The 18,694-nt window shown below is 46.8% G+C and overlaps 1 protein-coding gene across 5 annotated transcripts in view; it reads right to left on the bottom strand.

Annotated features, from left to right (window-relative positions):
- The window catches only part of LOC106603506 (spectrin repeat containing, nuclear envelope 1b), a 101,197-nt gene that overhangs the window by 58,314 nt on the left and 24,189 nt on the right, over positions 1-18,694 (bottom strand). For 3 of the 5 annotated variants that reach the window (XM_045718150.1, XM_045718138.1, XM_045718146.1), the window contains exons 26-58: positions 18,386-18,532; positions 18,034-18,159; positions 17,512-17,688; positions 16,373-16,638; positions 15,604-15,853; positions 15,230-15,505; positions 13,510-15,144; positions 13,078-13,251; positions 12,603-12,766; positions 11,790-11,934; positions 11,332-11,550; positions 10,667-10,941; positions 10,220-10,385; positions 9,798-9,953; positions 9,402-9,554; positions 9,045-9,227; positions 8,611-8,748; positions 8,164-8,349; positions 7,766-7,888; positions 7,494-7,676; positions 7,140-7,283; positions 6,744-6,923; positions 6,307-6,432; positions 5,317-5,436; positions 5,027-5,188; positions 4,620-4,814; positions 4,017-4,196; positions 2,881-3,084; positions 2,556-2,615; positions 2,071-2,202; positions 1,757-1,857; positions 1,447-1,600; positions 180-314 (exon numbers count right to left, since the gene is read on the bottom strand). In XM_045718150.1, coding sequence (XP_045574106.1) covers positions 180-314; positions 1,447-1,600; positions 1,757-1,857; positions 2,071-2,202; positions 2,556-2,615; positions 2,881-3,084; positions 4,017-4,196; positions 4,620-4,814; positions 5,027-5,188; positions 5,317-5,436; positions 6,307-6,432; positions 6,744-6,923; positions 7,140-7,283; positions 7,494-7,676; positions 7,766-7,888; positions 8,164-8,349; positions 8,611-8,748; positions 9,045-9,227; positions 9,402-9,554; positions 9,798-9,953; positions 10,220-10,385; positions 10,667-10,941; positions 11,332-11,550; positions 11,790-11,934; positions 12,603-12,766; positions 13,078-13,251; positions 13,510-15,144; positions 15,230-15,505; positions 15,604-15,853; positions 16,373-16,638; positions 17,512-17,688; positions 18,034-18,159; positions 18,386-18,532 — 7,035 coding nt within the window. The remainder of the gene's footprint in view (positions 1-179; positions 315-1,446; positions 1,601-1,756; positions 1,858-2,070; positions 2,203-2,555; positions 2,616-2,880; positions 3,085-4,016; positions 4,197-4,619; positions 4,815-5,026; positions 5,189-5,316; positions 5,437-6,306; positions 6,433-6,743; positions 6,924-7,139; positions 7,284-7,493; positions 7,677-7,765; positions 7,889-8,163; positions 8,350-8,610; positions 8,749-9,044; positions 9,228-9,401; positions 9,555-9,797; positions 9,954-10,219; positions 10,386-10,666; positions 10,942-11,331; positions 11,551-11,789; positions 11,935-12,602; positions 12,767-13,077; positions 13,252-13,509; positions 15,145-15,229; positions 15,506-15,603; positions 15,854-16,372; positions 16,639-17,511; positions 17,689-18,033; positions 18,160-18,385; positions 18,533-18,694) is intronic. The other 2 variants (XM_045718141.1, XM_045718149.1) reach the window with 2 other exon arrangements.

The raw sequence follows: 18,694 nt of genomic DNA, 5'->3' as shown, positions 1-18,694 counted from the left end.
CTCAAATTCCCATTACAATTCAGTCAATTCAGTTGAAATAGAATTAGCCCCATCCCTGATAGATACAGTGCATAGTTGTCTTATATATTTCCATACATAAACATAATTTAACAACCGAAAACAAGGACAACCTACAGTACAATAACAGTGTGGGATGTTATAGTGTTGTTATAACCTACCTGAGAAGACATCTCCTCCATTGTCTGGCTGAAACCATCATATAAGGTCTTCAGTGAAGACTTGTCCTCTGTTTTATCTGTCTCTCCTTTAAACAGGGTCCCAGCGGTTGTCACTCTGGCCGTTCTGGAGTAAACCTGGAACAGAGTATGACCACTGTCACTGTCAGACGACGTCACCGTACTGTACCTCAGAGCAGGGCCGGCCCTAGCCTTTTGGTGTGGGAGACCCCCACGTCGTAGCAAAACATTTTAGTGGCCTCCTCTTGACGGCGGAGAGAAAAATGTAAAAGTTTAAGTTCATTTACTGCAATTCTACACATTTTGCCATGGGGTGTAGAGAAAATGGTGCAGCTTTAAAGCAAGTTTTCTGCAATTCTACACATTTTGGCATGGGGCAGAGAGAAAATTTTTGCAATTTTATAAGAAATAAACTGCTCCCGAGTGGTGCAGCGGTCTAAGGCACTGCATCTCAGGGCAAGAGGCATCACTACAGTCCCTAGTTTGAATCCAGGCTGTATCACATCCGGCCGTGATTGGGAGTCTCATAGGGCGGCGCACAACTGGCCCATCGTCATCTGGGTTTGGCCCGGGTAGGCCGTCATTGTAAATAAGAATTTGTTCTTTAACTGACTTGCCTAGTTAAATAAAGGTTAAATAAAAAATAAAAAATAAAAAAACGTCATGCAACTCTACTCAATTTACCATGAGGCAGAGATTTTTTTTCCCCGTTTTAAAGCTAATTTCTTGCAATTCTACATATTTTTCCATGACTTATGCCATGTTAATATGATATCTGTGTGAGAGTGACTAACAAAATCAATGTGGGCTCCTGTCACACCTACTCCCGCTCCCACTCCCCAGTGCTCGACGTCACAGGTCTACTAACCACCCATCCTGGCAACCATCGTTACGCACACCCGGACTTCATTATCACTTTGATTACCTTCCCTTTATTTAGCCCTCAGTAGCCTCAGTCATCAGTCAGTCTTCTCATTTTTGGTTGATCTGCATTTATCATTATTAAACTCACCTTCTGCACCTGCTTCCTGACTCCCGGCGTATACGTAACAGCCCCCTGGAGGTCAGGGCCCCTGATCACGTGCCCTATGTCAGTATTTGGCCATGATTACTACAAGTTTAGATAGCTGGCTAATTGAGTGACTATCAGTGACTGACATAACAGAAAAACTGCTGATGCACAACCAAAAATAACTGGTTGTAATCTGGTTTAGGCCGCTGGGATATGTGTTGACGGTGGGGTCAGTACCGGTTGCTTGTTGTCTTGCTCCAGGGTTTTCTGTAGGAGCTGGAGTTTGGTACTGAGCTCTTTCCTCAGGCTCTCCCACCTCTGTCTCATCTGCTGCTGGGCAGCCCGGGTCTCTCTCTCCTGCAGGAGCTCCGGAGAGAAGGGCTCTGTCATACTGCAGACAAAAGAATAGATAGAATATGATATAACATAAAAACATTATTCAGAGGATAAGGCCTATTGGCCTCTGGTAATTCAAAATAAACTGTCAGAACCCTGTGGTGTTGTGTTAAAGTGGATTCACGTTACTACTTTGTAGTAATGGCCATACTTGACACTGCTGGGTGAGGCCTGCTGGATCAGGATCTCCTCTCCTCTACTGGCTACTGACTGGAGCAGCTTCTTCTGCTCTGCTAACTGCTCCTCCAGCTCCTAAACAACAATGCACAAACATGACCACTCTGAACAGCAATGACTTCTCTTTGAATGAATGAATGAATGAATGAATGAATGAATGAAGGAAGGAAGGAAGGAAGGAAAGAACAAATGAACAAACGAACACGCAAACAACCAAACAAAACAAAGATCCTACACTGGCATGGCAGCAGTAGTGTGATGGTGTGTGTTTGAGAGTGACTACCCTACCCTCTGTCTCTGGAGGCTGTCCTGGTGATGTTGTGAGCGTGTGGTATGGGCCTGGGCCAGCCAGTCCTGTACACTGGGCCCCGGAGACAGGCTGGAGTCAGACTCATTGTCCTCCTGGTCCTGCAGTAAGCTCTGGAGAATGACACAAGCAGAGAGATGGTTACTTATGGAAACAATAGTGAGAAAAATGACAAGAGAAATGGTTATTCATGTAAGGATTCGTTTGATTCACATCTTGACAACAAGACCGAACAACCATCAAGGCTGGTGAGGATTACAAGTCATTTGATTATGTCAAATCCTTATTTTGATTGTTAAACCTCAAACAATAGAGCGGTTGAAATAATTCAAGCAAATTTGTATGCAATGCAATTCACCCAATCATATCCCTGCACACATCAGCCACAGTAAAGAATAGTAGGGGACAAACAGGCACCATGTCAAAGACAGAAGACGTTACATTAAAGGCTCAGAACAGACATTACATGTACATGCTTCCTCAATGGGCCTTTCAGCTCCTGAAAAGCTTCCCATGCTAGAGTGGCCTGCAGGACAAACAAGGTGAAGGCATAGGCTTTAGCTCTGTGGTCTAACACGAGCAACCAGGCACCTCTGTAAACACTGTCTGCAGTCAAATAGAAATAATTATTCTAAAGAGGTTCCAGTTTCAGACGTGGAGATGACTGTAGCAGTAGCCAGGTCCCAGATCTACCAGGCTACTAGTACATTCCTCTCCGCAGATAAATCCGGCAGCACCTTTTACTGTAGTAGTAAGCTACAGGGCAGGTATCTAGAAGCAGCCTGACTCACCTGGATGTTGATGTGTTTGTCCTGCAGCATCTTCTGCAGCTCCAGCAGACTTCCCTTCAGCGTCCGCAGCTTCCTGGCCAGCTGCTCAGCGTCCTCCCTCATGTCCATCCGCGTCTCCTGCCTCCCCTCCAGCAACAGACTCTCGCTCCGCATGGTCAGCTCCGACAGGGCCACCACCTTCTGCTCAATCTCCTGCAGCATGTTCTGGAGCAGCAGGAGGAGAGAGGCCACCTCAAACATGGTGCTGGATACCAGGCAGACCCTGCCCCCAAGGCAGCTTCAGTCAACGGGGCCTCCAGACCCTGGGTCAGTATAGACCCCTTCAGCAGACCCAGCAGCAGGTCTCTCTAGGTACTGTCCTGCTCTCATTGTAGGTCCACCTCCCTACCAACACCCTCGCCTCCAGCACAGCCCAACACACCAGCACTAATCCTTCACGTCGCATGCTCAAGATCAAAAATATAGATTCCCCAAGTGGCCTGGACTGTTGTAGACCCTTGTAACGAAAAGATCCAAAGCTACCACAGATGTCCCATAGTAAATGCTCCCTCAAAGATCCGTGCACAACGGAGATTCCTCCATATATAGACCCATATCCTGTGTGTGTATCGGTAAATTGAACAGGTTTCAACTCCCCGCCTCCCTCAACCCCCCCCGTCAGTTGGTACTCTAGCAGGCTGATCCAGCTCCACCACCAACACCAATCCCTGCAGTCGGAATCTATTAATCTAGCAAATAAGGCCTCCCACCTGAAGACACGGCCCCATGCAGTCACACAGAAGACATCTGCATAATCTGCTTAACTAGACAAGTGTTACAGACGCTTAGGAACCTAACCAAGCCTCTGAAGGCAGCCCTGCCCTCTAACACTGCTGCTAATACTCTTGTTTACTGCTGCCAGGTTCCTACCCCTCCTGGGTGGATCCATATGTGACAGGCAGAATCAAAAAGGGAGTTATAGTGGTATTTAATAATTGGATGTTAAATGAGCAGTTGTGTAAAAGGGGAAAACGCATGCGACTCACGGAGGAGCTTTTAAATAAAGGGTCTCTGTCTGCGTTCGTGCATATGGGTGTCTGTGCATATGTGTGTGCGTGGGCGTGAGTATCCGCCAGTAGGGGGCGCTCTGTTCTAACCTGGCAGTCTATGAGCTGCTCCTCCATGTCCTCCTCATCCTCCTTAACGCTGGGCTGGAGGAAGGTTGTAAGTGCAGAGCGGGTGCTGAGCAGCCAGTGGTCCATCTGGTCAGCCTGGTCGAGGTAGTGTTGTAAGGCCTGCTCTTGACGCTGCTCCTCTAGATGGTCAGTCGCACGCTCCTGGACAGGGAATCACAAGACACCACATGAAGTAAGGCTAGACACAGCTTGTTGTCATCTTCGTGAACCTCTTGACCCATTTTCATTTTAGTCATTTAGCAGACGCTCTTATCCAGAGCGACTTACAGTAGTGAATGCATAAATTTTTATAAATTTTCATTTCATGCATTTTTTTTTTTTGTACTGGCCCCCCGTGGGAATTGAACCTACAACCCTGGCATTGCACACACCATGCTGGCGTTGCAAACACCATGCTCTACCAACTGAGCCACAGGGAAGGCAAACAGGCTTTTAATGGCCATCTCATGTGATGAGCCTGACCTAAGACACTCAAATGGTTTCCTAATACAGCTAAAAGAGCATCTGAAGAAGTGGAAGTGCACCTATCCGAACAGAGAAAAGGTATTGGGAGCATCACTGTACCTCCAGAAGCTGTCGTTTCCCTGTGGCCTTCATATGTATGGTGGCCATCCTCTCAGCCAGGACAGTGAGGGTGGACTGCATGGCTAGCTGGTCGGCCGTGTCCGAGTCCACAGCATCAGTACCCAGCTCCTCTGAGAAGCTGGTCTGCAGCTTGTCTATATCCTCCTGCAGACTCTGGATCTCCTCACCCATGGCCTGGTAGAGGGAATAACAGTATTTAGTTATGATGGGAAGACATTGAGTCTTGTGTATACTGAGATGTTATACACGATTTCTGCCTCAAGCAGGAATTTGTATTTTGAGCATTTCGAGATGTCAAATAGGATTACTACCTTGTGGAAATTGGTATCTTGAGCATAGCGGAATGTTATATAAGACTCCCCTAAGCAATACTGATTCTCCCTTACCTTATGGGCTTCCATATGACTGTCTGTGCTCCTGTCAGCCTCCAGTGGCTCGTTGAGTTTGGCCTCTAAGGACTCCATCTTAGAGGAGATAGACTGGAGAGAACCCTGGTAGCGCTGCTGCTTCTCCAACGCTTCGTACAGAGTCCTCTGCTTCTCACTGATCTGTAAAGGGAAGGATAGGAACTAGTAGTAGGCAGATCTCGGCCCAAAATAATGGTACTTCACAGTTTATTTGTAAATGCACTTTCCTAAATAGCTGATGAAATGTTTAATCGATATGCATTGAGTACCACATTCTTCAAGGTCTCCCAGGAGCGTTGCAGGTCATCGAAGTTGGCCACAGATTCAAATGTCGGGTCATATAGCTCCTGTATGGGGGCTCTGGTGAGGGTGGCTCGTCCCAGTCCCATCTGTAAGAAAACACGGACAACAAATACAGAGAAGCATCACAATGTTACTTGGTGTATAGGTAGGTACACAATAAGGTAAGTGGTCAGGACCTGGTAGCATAAAACACCTTAAGTTAATTTCCCCCCTTATCTATTCCCTTAAAGTTTGCTTAACTTTAAGTCAGTTGCACAAAATATTTTAAGGAGAATTTCCCCCTTAAATTAAGTGAAAAAGTTAAGGGTGCCCATGAGGTGCACAATCCATGGCTACTGAGCTAGCTGGCTAGTTAGCTATGTACTCTGTAACTAGCTTGACGTACTAGAAAGTAATATAAAGTTCTGAAAAAATATACTACAAGAAGCGTGATTTTATTATCTTCTGGAGCACTTTGGTTATCCTGTCTTGATTGTAGAATTTGTATTTTGCTATCTCAAAAAATAAAAGCAATCTCTTTGAGGAGAAGTTGTCAGTGAATCAGGCCGTCTCCATGGTAACCAGATACTCTTTCAGCCATACCGGCCTTCAAACTACTGTAAAACCCCTTAACATATGCCCTTACCTAAGGAAATATTTGAGGGGCTCTATGCAACGCCCTTAAACATTTCCCGTAGTTAAGAGGAAATTATTCCTTAAGGTAAACCCTTAAGGGAAACACCTAAGATGTTTTATGCAACTGGGCCCTTAATGGAGACGTACAGTAGCCTTGCTATGCATTAATCTGTGCTAATGCAATGCATTTCATTTGAGGCATGCAGGATGACAAGATATGGAGATGTATTTTCATATCTCATGGTCTGCAGCTAGAGTAGAGTGAGAGCGAGAGAGAGAGAGAGAGAAAGAGCTCAGTAAGTGATGCCCGAGTGTGAGTGATGGGAGAGGGTGCAACAGACCTGGGAGTGAGTGATGGGAGAGGGGGAGCGACAGACAGGAGGAGAGGAGATCTCACTGTTGGTGCCCTCCTCCCCAGACTCCTCCGTGACAGGGGACAGGAGGGTGTGACAGCGGCCAGCTGTCATCTGATCACACCATTGGACAGAGTTAGAAAGAACAGACAGACATAGCATCCAGGTTTTAATCAGAAAACACATGCAGAGAAGATTGTGGGAATTTATTAAAAGTCCACCACAGAGAGTGGAGTCTTTCAGACAGACATCATGCTAGCTCGAGATTTGATAAAGGGTCACAGGACAAACAGCGGAGTGATTTGCCCGAGTTAGTTAATAAACCAGGAAGCACGCAAAGTAAAAAAAACATGCTGTACAATTAGTAAACTCGTATCGTTTACCACATCAATAAGCTCAATTGAGGAGAGGAGTTGGCCTCTCACCATGACTACAGAGGGTTTGTGTGTGTCTCCATCCAGGTCCTCCTCAGTAAGCCCCGCCGCCTCCGTGTCACTTACAGTGAGCAGCATGGTGGCGTGCTTGGCCTTCACAGCAAGCATCTTACACTTAGAGTTCAGGCTGGCTATCTGCTCCTGGTAACCTTTGATCTTCTGGGCCAGGTCCTGTTAGAAACATCCCGATCACGGTCAGTGGTTATGGTGATAACAGGGGAACAAAGCATCCATATAGCCATAACATTTTACAGCTTAACTAGTGTCCTTTTTGTTGTTGTTGTTTTCTTGCTTTGGGTACCTAGTTGTTCCTACCAGCACCTGGATCTAGAGGTTTTCACAATCCTGCATTCCTTTCCATTGGTAATGCTACAGTATGTAGAGTACCTCATGGTGTAGGATCTGAGCCTGCAGCTCCTGGATGTTGCTGGTGGGAATGGGTCGGTCCTGGATGACTCTGTGGGCGTCCTCTATCAGCCCCTGGAGGTGCCTCACCTCCTGCTCATACTGCTCATACTGCACAACAGCCTCCTACAGAAGGGGAAGGAAATCAAGGAATGTTGATGCTGGTGCACAATGTAGGAGGTCAACTGCTCTTGGTTTACAGGTGTGGCCAACCGGATTCAAACCGTGAATTTCTGTGTTCCTCAAAACCTGGCCATTAGCTCGGGGGAACTCACACAAGTCTTCACTCACAGGCAATCTAATTCATTATTCATGATTGTGCTGTGGCCTCCCTACCTGTAGAATGTTGCACTGCTGTATTGCGACATGCTGCAGCTGGCTGGCCTCCTGCTGTAGGCCCAGTGCCGTGCGACAGATAGCCAGGCCAGGCATCACCTCCTCTGGGACGCGCAGGGCGCTCTGACACAGCTGCACCGCCTGCACCTGCTGCTTGAAGCCCTCCATCTCCGACAGAAGACGCTAGGAAAACAGACAGGAGGGGAAGTCACATTCTCCGCAGCAGCAGCAGCAGCAGCAGCAGCAGCAGCAGCAGCAGAAGAAGTAGTTACCTGTCTCTGGGCCAGTTGTTCCTTGAGACTCTGTCGGGCCAGCTCAGGGGAGGTCAGTGTAGCTTGGACCTGTTCCAGAGCAACATGTAGGGTCTTCACCTCGTACTCCAGACGCTCCATACTCTGAGAGGACGACACAGGACACACACACAGGTTCATCTCAGAACCCAGAACCAAATCTTCAGAGGGCTAGCTGGTTAGCTAATCAAGTCATGTTAACCGTCTTGTCACTACACACAGGTCAGTCAATCAAATATATTTGTATGCACAGGTGGGAATAACACTGAGATGCTAAAAGCTATTAGTCTCTGAGACAAAGACTAACAGCAATACTAGAGTAAAAGCAGATGCTAGGCTAAAATGCAAGGTCAGCGCATACAGTATGTCTGAGTCAGTACCTTGGCTGCGTCCTGTAGGCTCTGCAGTCGTGTCCTGATGGTCTGCTGGAGCTCCTCGGTGTGGCGGCTGAGCTCACACACCTGCTGGGACATGTTCTCCGTCTGCAGCACCTCAGACAGCAGATCCACCTTCTCTCCCATGGCCTGCAGGTCCCCATGGAGCTCCCGGGACTCACGCAGCACAGACTGATGGGACGGAGAGGGGGAAAGCACAACGCAGGCAATGAATGAAAAAAGAGGACACTGTTTATGAAAAAAAGGGCCAACCAGTGATGGATGGACCCTAAGAGGTGCCGGTTAATAAGAAAATAAGTAACATCCTGGAGGGATAATGATAGAAGACAGGGGAACAGAACACATGTTTATTTCCTTACACACACAAACACCACCAGCATTGAAAAAAGATTTTCAATCTGGTAACTCTACATGTGTTTATTCATGTCCCACCTGGTACATCTTTATTTGCTCCTGCAGATGAGGGGAAGAGTTCCAGATGATGTTGGCCCTCACCAGGCCCTTGGCTTTCTCCGACCACCTCACTATGAAGTCCAGCATCTCACTGTACTCCTCTAGATGGGCATCGGACTGGACAGGTGAGATAACAGAGAGGAATTGAGGAACCAGGGAACAACAGCAGGGAATTGAATACCTTAATGACACTGACAATGTATGGGTAATGTATGTTATGGTATAAATATCACCTTTTACAATTAAAAGTCAAATGGCCCCATATAAACATTTTGGGCTGGGCAACACAGTACATTAATGCCACCTCTTCAGTGTAACAACAACATTGTTACAACAACAGTGTAACAACAACAAGACTTCTCATGTATATTGTGTTTTTCCCCCTCAAAACATTTATACAATTGGTTCCTAACCTTTTTGAGCCAGATGGTTCTACACTCAGCCAGTCGGGCAGTGTGGTGGTGGATGTCTCCTAACTTGACTATGGAATCGCTCAGCTGTTTGGCCAAGATGGGGTTCCGTCTGCCGAACTCCTGGACCGCAGCATCCAGCTCTGAGAGAGTCCGACGACAGCTCTCCAGGTCATCACAAAGACACTGTGGAGAGGAGAGAAACTCTGGGTTAAACGGACTGACCAAGATAGCAGCTCTGGGTGCTCATTCACTTTTGTATGTATTTCAGTTTACTTCCTGAATTGAGTGAATTGACAAGAAATTGACCCCAACCCTTATTCAGAGTCATATGCATGAGCATCTTCAGCTCCCGCTCACCTTGGTCTCGTCTTTAGCGTGTTCGACATCACTGGCTTTGTCTTTGAGTCTGGTGGAGATGGCTTTCATCTTCTCCGACACGTCATGGATCCTGGAACTGAAGTCCTCCTTGATGTCTCTCGTCTTCTGAATCTCTCTCTCTTTGGATAGAACCTTAGGAAATTCAGAAGAGAAACGTACAAACTTAACCCTGTAATAACTTCTCTAATCTTTACATTTACAATAGTAAAAGATACAGTAGTTGACGTAGTGGACCGGTTTCCTGGACAGAGATTTAGCCTAATCTATTTTAATGGAGATTCTCCATTGAGCATGCTTGTTAGTCCATGGCTATGCTTAATCTGTGTTCAGGAAACTGGCCCAGTGAGAAATAGCAAGCACTAGATAGTCCGGTACCTGGTCCTCAATGGCCCCCAGTGCGAGGGACACCTCAGCCAGCTGCATGGAGATCTCTGAGGGCAGGATGGTGTACAGGTCCAGATACTTGCTCTGCTGCTGCTCTGCTATCTTATCCAAATGCTGACGGTACCCGATCACATCACTGTGCACCACCTGTACAATACATAAGAGAAACATGGTCATGCACATGTACCAAGACTCAAAAACAAGCCACTCACATAACAATTCTTTAATTTACGCCATAGCTAGCCTTGATCCCAGCCTGAGACTATGCCTTAGCATACAGTAGTACTTGATACAACAGTTGAGTAAATGCATTATGGAATTTTGCATTTGCAAAAATTGCAAACAATTTAGTGATCATGTGTTAGATTGCGTTTACTCAATCTCTACTTCCATAGGGTTAGTCAGCGGCTTACCTCCAGCTCCTGCAGCAGAGCATCTATATCTGGGGTAGGGTTGAGAAGCAGCTCCCTGGTCTCCTGGATCCAGGCTTTGACCACACTCAGGTTCTTCTCCACCTCCTCTCTATCCCTCAGCTCCATCCCAGCCTGGCTACGCTTGGTACGCGCCTGTTGCAGCAGACTGGTGGAGAGATATAAAACCACTCAGCTCCATTATTCTGTTCCTCCTAAGATATTTGAACTGTTTTTGAACTGGAGGGTTGGGAAATACAGAAGACAAATTTCCACTTGTAACTAAATGGACAATTATCTCTCTTATTCTGTTCAATGCAAACAACAACAGATCTAATTCCTGAGTTGCCAATCCATCTGTTATGCAAATGCAAAACATTGCCAGACTCATGGAGCTCTACAGCGGCTGTGGGACGAGACCATGCAAAACCTAACAATCTTGATCTGCACCTTTCCATGCGGTCTTGAACAGCTCTGATCTCCTTGAGACTGGGCAGTTCATCCTGTTCGGAGGTGGGGGATGGTGAGGGGACCTCTACGTCATGGAGCAGGCTGAGGGCGTACTGACGCAGCAGGGTGAGGGAGGACAGCTCCCTCTCTATGTCCTGGATCAGCAGCTCATGCTGGTCCAACACAGACTGTAAGGTAGCCTTGGAGGCCTTCTCCACAGCACAGTCTATCACACGGCTCTGAAGCTCGTCCACCACGTTCCTCAGCTTCACCATCTGAAAGGAACACATTCGGGGGAAATCTAGATAGTGTGCTGAACCTGTAATGACTTGTTTATAAAGCGTCATTGTTAGCTTCTACTATGGAGTAGTGTACACTCTTTAGAGAACCTTTACGGCAGACAGCAACAAAGGGCATTAGGGGAACAAATAAATAATCCAGCAAGTGCTGATAGTACACTGTTTAGTTCCCTTTCAGTCAGTATACTGTACAACGGACAGCTATGAGGATTGCACTCTTGTCCCCCTGTTGTACCTCGTTGCCCTCCTTAGGGAACAGTAGTTTTTTCATGGACTTAGGTTGATATTATGGTCTTCGCCACTGTTTATTCGTGAACACACTGTACTCACACTCATAGTCTCATGTTTCTGTGTAGCCTACTATACCTTCTCTCTGAAGGTCCTCCACTCCTGGGCCGTGTCCTCTAGGACCCTCTCCTGCCCTCGTGCTACGCTGCGTAACCGGGTCCAGCGCTGCCACACCGTGGTCATGGAGCGGCTGATGGTGGCCTTGCTGGCGTCACTACCCACCAGCTCCAGCTGGGATGCCTGCTCCTCCAGCCCGGTCAGCTTCTCCTGGAACCCATTCACCATCGACACCAGGGACTGGCAGGGAGGGAGGAGAGGAGGAAATATACACACAAGAGAAGAGTCGTGGTCAGTTCGCATATTATGAGTGTTCATAAATAAAGTCTAATTTTGACTTCTTTGTGCTTTGATTGCTAAAGATGAATGTACAATGACGCCATCATTTGGCTAATTACGCCGACATTAGAAAATTGTTTCAAGTAATGTAAAAGTCAAAACAGAAGAAAATCTTTATTTTCCCCATGGTCCTCTTTTACCCTATGACTCCTGAGCTTCTCCTCTGCCTCCAGAAAGGTGGCAGCCTTGGCGGTGGAGAACTCAGTCAGCTTCTTCTCTGCCTCGTTCATCAGTTCAATCACTGTCTGCCTCGTCTCCTGGTAGGACTTCCACTGGGCAACACAGCTAGGGACAACACAGGACAGTCAATTTCATTCACTTCCATTCCAACTTTATTGTACCAGTAAGGAAATGCATGGTGCAGCCAAGTATTTACAGAAGATTTTTAAGCAATAAGGCCAAGGAGGTGTGGTATATGGCCAACATACCATGGCTAGGGGTTGTTCTTATGCATGACGCAATAAAGCCATTGGCTGTGGTATATTGTCCATATACCACAACCCCCTGAGGTACCTTAATGCTATTATAAACTGGTTAGAATATAATAGCAATAACGGTAAAAAGTAATTTTTTTGTCATACCCGTAATACATGGTCTGATATACCACGGCTTTCAGCCAATAAGCATTCAGGGCTCAAACCATCCAGTTTATAAAACATAATATGCACTTCATTGTGTTGGAGGGAAGCATGTGTTGAAGGGGATTTAATGTCTTAGTTTCAATTGAGTAACAATGTCACGATGACGGCGATCACTGTCTGTTATGCTAAGTTAACACTAAATTGTCCATCTCTGCACCAAGGTCTCTCTCTCTCTGTATTCAACACCTTTAAAACCATATTGTCCATGCACAAATGATTTTAAGTCGCTTTGGATGAAAGTGTCCACTAAATGGTATATATTATATGTCCATATTTTGGTTACAATTGAACCTTTTCCTTTACTTCCTGTACCTGATCAGGACGTCCTGATGACACTGCAGCTGATCTCGGACCTCCACTCCTCTCTGCTGAGCAGACTCCACACTCAGCCTAAGCTGCTCCTTGGCTGTAGGGTTAACCAGGTTCTCCAGCTGTGGGGGCAGAGCCTCCAACTCCTGCAGGTGGCCCAAGAACTCCTGCCACGAGGCACAGGGAGAGAACGTGGTTAAGGGAGAGGTAAAGGGAGAGACAATCAATCACATCAAAAATGGAAAAAAGCCACATAAAAAAAAACACTCTTGAATATAAGTTGCAATTGAACCTTTGCTTCAGTTTGCTTTACCTTTTAGCAACATATCCTAATAGACCATACTTTATTTAGTCCTGCCAAAGGCCCAGTTCGTCGAAAACGTCCTATTAAACTAAACACTTTGGGAGCGTTATACCATTGCGTGGATTCATTTTTTGCTCTACATTATCCACCCGGACAAGTTATTGGAACACCCACCTGCTCCGAGGCCATGATATCCTCCTGCTGGCGTAGACATTCCTCATAGTTCTCTACGTCCACCCCCAGGCTGGCTAGCTGTAGGAAGGCCACTGCGTCCTCCAGCCACTCACATGCTGACTGCATCCGGAAGTGGTACTTCTGACACAACGCTAAAGCCTGCTCCAGGGTGATCTGGAGAACAGACAGGGAAGGGAAATGGTGAGTATGTGAAGCTAACAATACTAATAGATGTCAACAAACAGGCTATGTTATTGTCACTATTATTACCTCACAGCGTACAAAAATTCCAAGAAACATTTGCAAAGTTCCTAGATGAAATCCTTCAACTGAGATTTTATAAACACCTAGGGGATTTGGGAAATTTTCCAGATTTTTGCAACCCCACTCCCTTATATTATAATACATCGAGATAATATGATATCACTTCACCTGTTTGGAGCTCAGAGCCTGTTGGACATCAGCCTGTAGTTTGGCCATCTCCTCCAGGCTCAAGTCAACGTGGGCTGGGACCAGCTCATTGGCGCTGGTGTACTTCTGTTTCTCCCTGCTGCTCAGGGCAGCCACGATCCTCAGCCTGGACTGGACCTCTTCCTGCATAATCTGCTGCTTCCTGATCTCCTCCTGGACCTTCTCTACCCTCACGTCCACCACCACAGCACAGTCCAGCTCATCCCTGATTTGCTGCAGCCAGTCCAGGGTCCGCTTCACCTCCGTCTCAAAGTCTTTACTCTGGACAAACCTATTCTCACACTCCACTATCAGCTCCCCTACGGCAGACTGCAGGGACTGCAGCTCCTCCTGCCACAAGACCACCTGTTCTCTGGAGGCCTCGTGGGAAGCCTGGTCCAGCTGAGGAGCCAGGTTGTCCATCTGCTCCATGAGTCTGGAAAGATGAGAGCTGGCGCTCTGGAGACTCCCGGCCAGGGCGTGGTAGTTCTTCAGCCTCTCCTCCGCCGACTGAGTCTCTGCGTTGACCTTGACCAGCTGTTCTTTGGTAGCCTTCAGCTCTGAGTCTACCTGCATAGCCATGGCCTTGTGGTCCTCAAAGGACTCCAGCGTGTCGTCGAGGTGCTCCACCCGCTGTTCGATGAGCCTCTTGAGCCCATTGTAGAGGCTCACCAGCTGGGTCATCTCTTCAGGCCGCCAGGGTTGACCGGTGCTTCGGAATCCTTCTTTCTTCTGGTTTAGTTCACTGACAGCCAGACCAAGGTTGCTCATATCAACCTGAAGAGCTTTGTAATCGTTCTGTAAACTGACAACCTCCTCTGTCTGTAGACCGACAGGCTGAGTCCCCAAGTTATGGAACTGCTCCTCAAGCTCCTTCAACGCATTATGTGTTACATCTATGAAGGAGGCATACTCCTTTCTGGATAGAATGGCCTGTTCAATCTTCTCCTGTTTCTCTTTGGCTAGAGCTAGTATGCTATTGTATTGCTGTGGGAGAGCATTGAGTTTCTCATCCAAGTAACAGTGGTCCACTTCATTCAGAGTGGGCAGGATCTCCTGACCAGCTCTCTGGACAATCAGTAGGAGGTTTTCATATTCCATTGCCTGCTCTACTATCTGCTGGTACTTCAACAGCTGCACGCTCAGCTCCAAGTCACCATTCATGAGGTTAATCTCAGGGAAGGTCACAATGTCTGCCTGTTTCAACCACTGACATGTCTTCTCCAGGTCTGCCTTGAAGTACTTTCTGGAGACAAGCACCTTTTCCAGCTCCTGCAGCCTCTGGCCACACTTCTGTAGGGCCTTCTCAAAGATGTTCTGCAGCTCCTGCAGCCTGGTGAGCATCTCAACCTTCTCGTCCTCGGTGGCGTCCCTCATCAGGTCTCTGCCTTGGGACCACAGGGAGGTCAGCTCGCTCTGGTAGGCCTTTAGGCTGCTCTGGATGTTCCTGCAGGTTCGCACCTGCTTGGCCAGGTCGTCAGGTAGCAGGGCGATGTACTCCTCTGCCTGGGCCTTCTTCTCATTCTGCTGGACCCAGGTGATGGACTGGTTGACAGCCTGCAGGAACTGTGTTCTCTCTGTGAAGGCCTTGCTGAGGTGCTTCCTCCTCTGGGCCACCTTTATTTTATTTACACAAAAAGATAATAGCATGAATACAGTATACACATAAGTTAAACAGGCATATCTTTTTTAAAACACCCACCTTCACACTGAGTGACTCCACCTCAGCCTGTGTGTCTGAGATGAGCTGCTGCAGGCGCTGGCGCTCGTTGAGCCCCAGGTGAGCCAGGACGCGGCCAGCGTCGCTCATGGCCTGGGCCAGAAGCAGCTGCTTAGCCTCCAGTTCACTGCAGATGCTGAGGTGGTCAAACAGGAAGCTTTGGGACAACTCTGGAGGAGGACTCATCTTCATGGCTTCAGACAGGGCAGGCTGCTGCTCCTCGGCCCACTCCCGGGCCTCCCTCAGACGGGCCTCCACCTGAACAGAACAGAATAGATACTTAATTGCCCATAGGTTAGACCAGAAATGTGTCTTCTGCCTTTCCAAACACTCCCCTCCCCCCCACACACACACACCTGGGCCATGTCCTCCAGGGTCAGCACCGAGTCCTGGATCTTCCTGTCGATGAGGCTCTGTAGCTGGGCCCAGCGCTGCTCGAAGTGGCCGATTTGCTCTTTGACCAGCTCTTTATCGTCAAGATTCAGATGGTAGATGACTTTCTGCCTCTGGTCCTTCAGGTCCTCCAGAGTTCCCTTCTGGTCTCTGAGAGCCACGGAAAGTTTTTTCAACGCCTCCAAGTGCTCAGATGAACTTTCAGCATCAGTCCTTGGAGAGAAAAGGAAGATTCAATGACTGGATTTCACAATAACAATTTTTCAAAGCTAACACACATTCTAGGTGATGATAGTGACTGAAGAAGTTCAGTTATACTGTTCAAGAAGAATGTTTGAGACCCATTGTCATGGTTTTTAGAATGTTGGTGCAGCTCCAAAACTCTTAAGTCATGTTACCACTGTCATGGCAACTATGATTATTCAGCTATTCCACATAGTCAGTCTTCTATGTGCTCTGGAGACTGTTCCCACATCAATATACTTTTGCTATGAAAGGGATTGCTCATTCTCTAGCAACCCACATAGCATCAAGACTGACTGGGATTTGGCCACACAGAACCAAATATATTTTAAGTTGTTGCTTTTTTGTGATGTTATCAATACATAACGTAATCACTTTAATAGTGTATTGTGATACTATTACAGGTGGAATCAGAGCAAATTTATTACACTTCTAGTTCCCATCCTGTAGTAACTTAGTTGTGTGTTTCAGATACATAGATGACCCCACCTGGCCAGGTTGTCCCACTCCTTGGACACTTGCTCAAACAGTGCCTCCATGGCTGTGATGCAGTCGTGGTACTCCTGGGTCCTCTGCAGGTCCTCCTGCCTCTGTTCCTGCAGCCTGTTAGCCTGGTGACACAGCTCCAGCCAGGAGTGGCTCAGACGCCCTACTTCCCCATGCTCCGGGCTGGCTTGGCCCTCAGTCAGACGATTCACACTCTCTGTCATCCTGGTTAGGGTGGCTTGTTTACTCTGCAGCTGATTGCTAAACTCCTGTTGGAGAGAGTAGAGAAAGATTAATTGGATTTGATCAATGTGCATGTTTTGTCTCATGCTGTGTTAGTGGTTTGTATGTGAGCAATATCCTAAATCGGTGAAACTGATATTGACAATTACACATTTTTCATCTAAATTAAGATTTGTATTTATTCATCTGGCTGATCAGAGAAGTATTTTTAAAGAAGGTAGGGAAGATGGGAGTGCAACCTGGACTCGGGGGTAGACGTAACATAGTAAACAAAAATCCGGGACACTCAAATTAGAATGATATGTTACGTTTGGTATGTAAGTATTCATTTGTGGATGTCCAGCATCCATTTTGTATGAAATGTTACGAATTGCAATTCGAATGATATGTTACGAATTACAATATGTTGAGGCTAACATTAACTAGGTGGCTAACGTTATCTAGGCTAGGGGTTAGGGGTTAAGGTTAGGAGTTAGGTTAAAAGGTTATGGTTAGGGTTAGTGGAAAGGTTAGCTAACATGCTAAGCAGTTGTAAAGTATCTCAAAAGTAGTAAATAGTTGCAAAGTTGCTAATTAGTTCAACTGCAAAAGTTTTCCGTGATGAGATTCGAACACACAACCTACAGGTTGCTAGACGTTCACGTTACACGCCGACCAACCACCCTCCTTTTGTTTTTACCTTAAGTAACCTTCTGTCTTATTTAAACATACCAAATGTAACATATCATACTAATTTGAGTGTCCTGGATTTTTGTTTACTATGTTACATCTAGTCTATGAGACCAAGCTGGGGAGTGAGACCCTGCTCCCTATTTTTTATTTATTTTTTACTCTGCACATTGCAGTCTATGCTCCTATGTGGTTTATTGGTGACAACGTTTTGACCATAAGATCTCTACCTTGGCCTGGGTGAGCATGTTGTGGGCGATCTTGGTCTCGAGCTCGGCTGGTCTTCTGGAGAGACTGAGGAGCTGCTGCTCCATGTCCTGGAACAGACCAGACAGCTCCTGCTTCTGCTCCTTTATCTCCTTCCAGCCCTCCGACAGCTCCTGGGAGCTAGACATCCTCTCCTCGATCTGTACAGTACACAGTACAGTGTACAACAATATGAAGTATACAGCAGAGCGCACAACAACATGAAGTCAAAGTATGAACATAGGATTGTTTTATTGTGATACTTAATGTACTTCAGCTTTATGATGTCTTTACTGGGTTGTATGCCTATTTGCAGGCCTACATATTTTCCCTGAACTCTCATGCCCTGAACTAATGTTGTTTTTATTGTGAGAGATGGTGAGAGTAAGATGTACGTATTACATATGGCAAATACTTGAAACTCATGGTGAAAACCCTGTTGTCAATATGGTAAGGATGAGTGATGATGACCAGAAGTGAATGTACGGTAAGACCATCCTACACACCGTGTGTTTGACCCGCTGGACCTCAGCAACAGTGACTCTCACAGCATCATCAGATAGGTCACACACAGAACACACCAGGTCCAGGTACGTACTGGCTTGCTCCTGTAGAGCCCTGTAGTGCTTCACCTGTACAGGTATTATACAAACAAATGTAATCAGCTTGATAAAACATTTTAATTTGTTAATTTTCCTTATTTACCCAGGTTTTCCCATTGAAGCAGAGCCTTCTATTTCACCTGACCACGAAATTCCAGAATTCTAAAGCATAACATTGCCATGAAAACACCATTATTGTGTCATTCGATTCTCATTCTCTGCCAATAAAAGAGCAGGGAGCAGTCTAGTCAGTAACCTGTTTGAGGGCCTCCTGCAGGCCAGAGGGAGGATGACAATGCAGCCGGAGCTCCTCATGGACAGTGGAGAGCCAGGTCTGGCACTGCTGCAAAGTGTCCTGGTGACTGACATGTTTCTGCAGCTCCCTGTCAAGACTTTGGTACACCTGATGAAGCAGACACAGACACACAGAGACAAGTGAAGAGATGGAGCCGGTAAGTGAGTAGAGTAGTGTAGCGTAGAGCAGATCATAGTAGAGTATAGTTGATTAGAGTAGAGCACAACAGAGCAGACCAGCGTAGCGTAGCTTAGCTTAGAGTAGAGTGTT

This window comes from Salmo salar, chromosome ssa01, assembly GCF_905237065.1.
Source record: "Salmo salar chromosome ssa01, Ssal_v3.1, whole genome shotgun sequence".
Lineage (NCBI taxonomy): Eukaryota > Metazoa > Chordata > Actinopteri > Salmoniformes > Salmonidae > Salmo > Salmo salar.
The sequence above is the reverse complement of the archived record's forward strand: the minus strand, read 5'-3'. Positions and strand labels throughout refer to the sequence as shown.